The 2,833-nt window shown below is 43.2% G+C and overlaps 1 protein-coding gene across 1 annotated transcript in view; it reads left to right on the top strand.

Moving 5' to 3' along the window:
• The first annotated feature begins 590 nt into the window (after positions 1-590).
• The window catches only part of LOC106527688 (ankyrin repeat and SOCS box protein 2), an 11,218-nt gene continuing 8,975 nt past the window's right edge, over positions 591-2,833 (top strand). Inside the window, exons 1-2 of the mRNA XM_014022666.1 lie at positions 591-1,648; positions 2,054-2,223. Coding sequence (XP_013878120.1) covers positions 1,362-1,648; positions 2,054-2,223 — 457 coding nt within the window. The 5' untranslated portion in view covers positions 591-1,361. The remainder of the gene's footprint in view (positions 1,649-2,053; positions 2,224-2,833) is intronic.

Raw genomic sequence — 2,833 nt, 5'->3', positions numbered from 1 at the left:
ACAGTAGTTAGTGTACAGTAGTGTACAGTAGTTAGTGTACAGTAGTTAGTGTACAGAAGTGTACAGTAGTGTACAGTAGTTAGTGTACAGTAGTGTACAGTAGTTAGTGTACAGTAGTTAGTGTACAGTAGTGTACAGTAGTTAGTGTACAGTAGTTAGTGTACAGTAGTGTACAGTAGTTAGTGTACAGTAGTTAGTGTACAGTAGTGTACAGTAGTTAGTGTACAGTAGTTAGTGTACAGTAGTGTACAGTAGTTAGTGTACAGTAGTTAGTGTACAGTAGTTAGTGTACAGTAGTGTACAGTAGTTAGTGTACAGTAGTTAGTGTACAGTAGTGTACAGTAGTTAGTGTACAGTAATTAGAAGTGTACAGTAGTGTACAGTAGTTAGTGTACAGTAATTAGAAGTGTACAGTAGTGTACAGTAGTTAGTGTACAGTAGTTAGTGTACAGTAGTTAGTGTACAGTAGTTAGTAGTGGTGTACGGTAGTTAGTGTACAGTAGTTAGTGTACAGTAGTTAGTGTACAGTAATTAGTAGTGTACGGTAGTTAGTGTACAGTGTATAGTCGGGTGCTTGACACCATGGGCAGTAGCCAAAGGTGGCACCTTGGCGCTCTGACCCTGGTCTACCAAAGCTGGCTCTTGGGACCTGGAACGTCACCTCTCTGGTGGGGAAGGAGCCTGAGCTTGTGAGTGAGGTTGAGAGATACCAGCTAGATGTAATTGAGTTTTCACAACACACAGAATGGGCTCTGGAACCAATCTCCTCGAGAGGGTCTGGACTTTTTTCTACTCTGGAGATGCCCATGGTGAGAGGGGCCAAGCTGGTGTGGGTCTACTTTTGCCCCCGCGACTTGGTGCCTGTGTTGGAGTTTACCCCAGTAGATAAGAGGGTAGCTTCCCTGCACTTCTGGTTGGGGGGACAAGCTCTGACAGTCATTTGTGCTTGCGTGCCAAATGATTGCTCGTTGTACCCAGCCTTCTTGGAGTCCTGTGTATGTGTTGTATCATCAAGTCATGTGACAAACTGTGTTAGGTTCTGAGCAAACAAGCTCCTCCATCCATGAGAGATGTAAAACTAGCAGCAGTTTTCTATGGTTTGAGGGGGTTTTGACTGTAGTGTCTTGATGTTTTCAGTGTTTGTTGCTTCAGGTTGTGTTTGAGCTGAAAGTGTCTAACAGAAACCTGAGCAGATGACTCTGTGATATTTCTGTGACCAAATGTGATCAGCAGCCACTGAAGTCTTCAAATGTTTTGGCTGAAGCCCTGAGAAAAGAAATGTAGCTGACCTTATTTCTTCCCTGCAGGTCTAGTCCTGGAGTGACCTGTTGCTGTTCCTCTGCTGCAAACACAAATCCAACATGGCTGTCTCTGAAGCGGACCTGGAGGACTACAGTCTTTACAGTCACATGTCAGATGATGAGCTCTTACAGATTGCTGTGGAAAGAAGTCTCACTGACAAACACAATCACCCAGGATCATCATCAATGCTGTCTGCTCTGACTCCAGAACAGACACACGTGAGTCCAGATCAACCCAAACACCCTCTGCAAGTACCCCCGTTTCAATCCCAAGAACCAACACATGTCCCTAACTCTGCAAACCCTCCAACGGCCCTGTCCCAGTTCCTTTACAAGGCCTCCAACAGGTGAGTTTGTCCAGAGAGTATGGTTCAGGAGTAGGTCCAGGCCCAGCCAACACTGAAAAGCAACCAGCAACAAAATCTGTGCAAACGTAAATAATTTTAGCCCAAAAAGACCTTCCAATCAATCATCCATTCAGATTCTAACCTCAAACCTAAACCCAAACCTTTCTACTCTGCTGGTTCTGATCTCTGTGAGGAGAACACTAAGATTTATGAAGAAAGATTTTCACCAGTCTAATGGTCAACTAATGTAAATTTTAATCGACACTTAAATGATTTGTTTGATGTTAAATATCTTTTTCCACTCATAGATCTTGTCCAAAGTAGGAAATCCTTGGTTTGTAGAAACAAGGATCTGACTCCTCACTGTTCTGACTCAAGATTTTTGTGTGTTTTGTTGTGGTGCAGCGAGTGCAGCCCCCTCCTGTCCATCATCAAGAACGGAGACGCTGAAGCTCTGATGGATCTGGTCAGACAAAGGTCCAGCAGCCTGACTGAGCCCAACGATGAAGGCTGGATCGCTCTTCATGAAGCTGCTTATTATGGACAGCTGCAGTGTGTTCGGGTCCTGATCAGAGGTCCGTGCTGATGCTTCCGGTGATACGATGGTCGTAAAGCATTAACAGCAGAACCACATTTTTCTGAGACAGGGTCAAACATAAATCATGTGATGCTCTGACATCAGCTGAGTGGGTCTATATCCACAGAAACCAGGCTGAGCTATAAACTGCGAGGCTAAAAATGCTGAAGTTTACTGATTGTTGGAAGGTTTTGGGATTTGAACCAAGTTTGTAACAAATATATTGGTTTTGATACTGTATTGCCCATAAAACAGTCAACATTATTAGATATTTCTGACATGTGACCTTGATTGTGTGGCCTGACTGAACATTTGATCAGCTAACGGAGATGTTTCTGCCCCAGTTCTTTTTGGACTTGATTTGTTTTAAAGGGCCAATATTATGTGTTTCTCAGGCATACATTTAAATACTATACCATAATAAAGTATCTATGTCACCTTTAGCTCTTATTAAAATGCTGTTTTTATGTTTAAAAAGAAAATAAACTTATCTTCTCATCACTTCTTCTTCTAAATGCCTTGAAATTGGCCTCTGTCTCTTTAAGAACCACCTTCCGCTTCAGTTTTGCCCATTTCGGTGTGGGGTGGGGGGATGCACTCATGGGGAG

Source organism: Austrofundulus limnaeus, unplaced genomic scaffold (assembly GCF_001266775.1).
Source record: "Austrofundulus limnaeus strain Quisiro unplaced genomic scaffold, Austrofundulus_limnaeus-1.0 Scaffold337, whole genome shotgun sequence".
Classification (NCBI taxonomy): domain Eukaryota; kingdom Metazoa; phylum Chordata; class Actinopteri; order Cyprinodontiformes; family Rivulidae; genus Austrofundulus; species Austrofundulus limnaeus.
The sequence above is the reverse complement of the archived record's forward strand: the minus strand, read 5'-3'. Positions and strand labels throughout refer to the sequence as shown.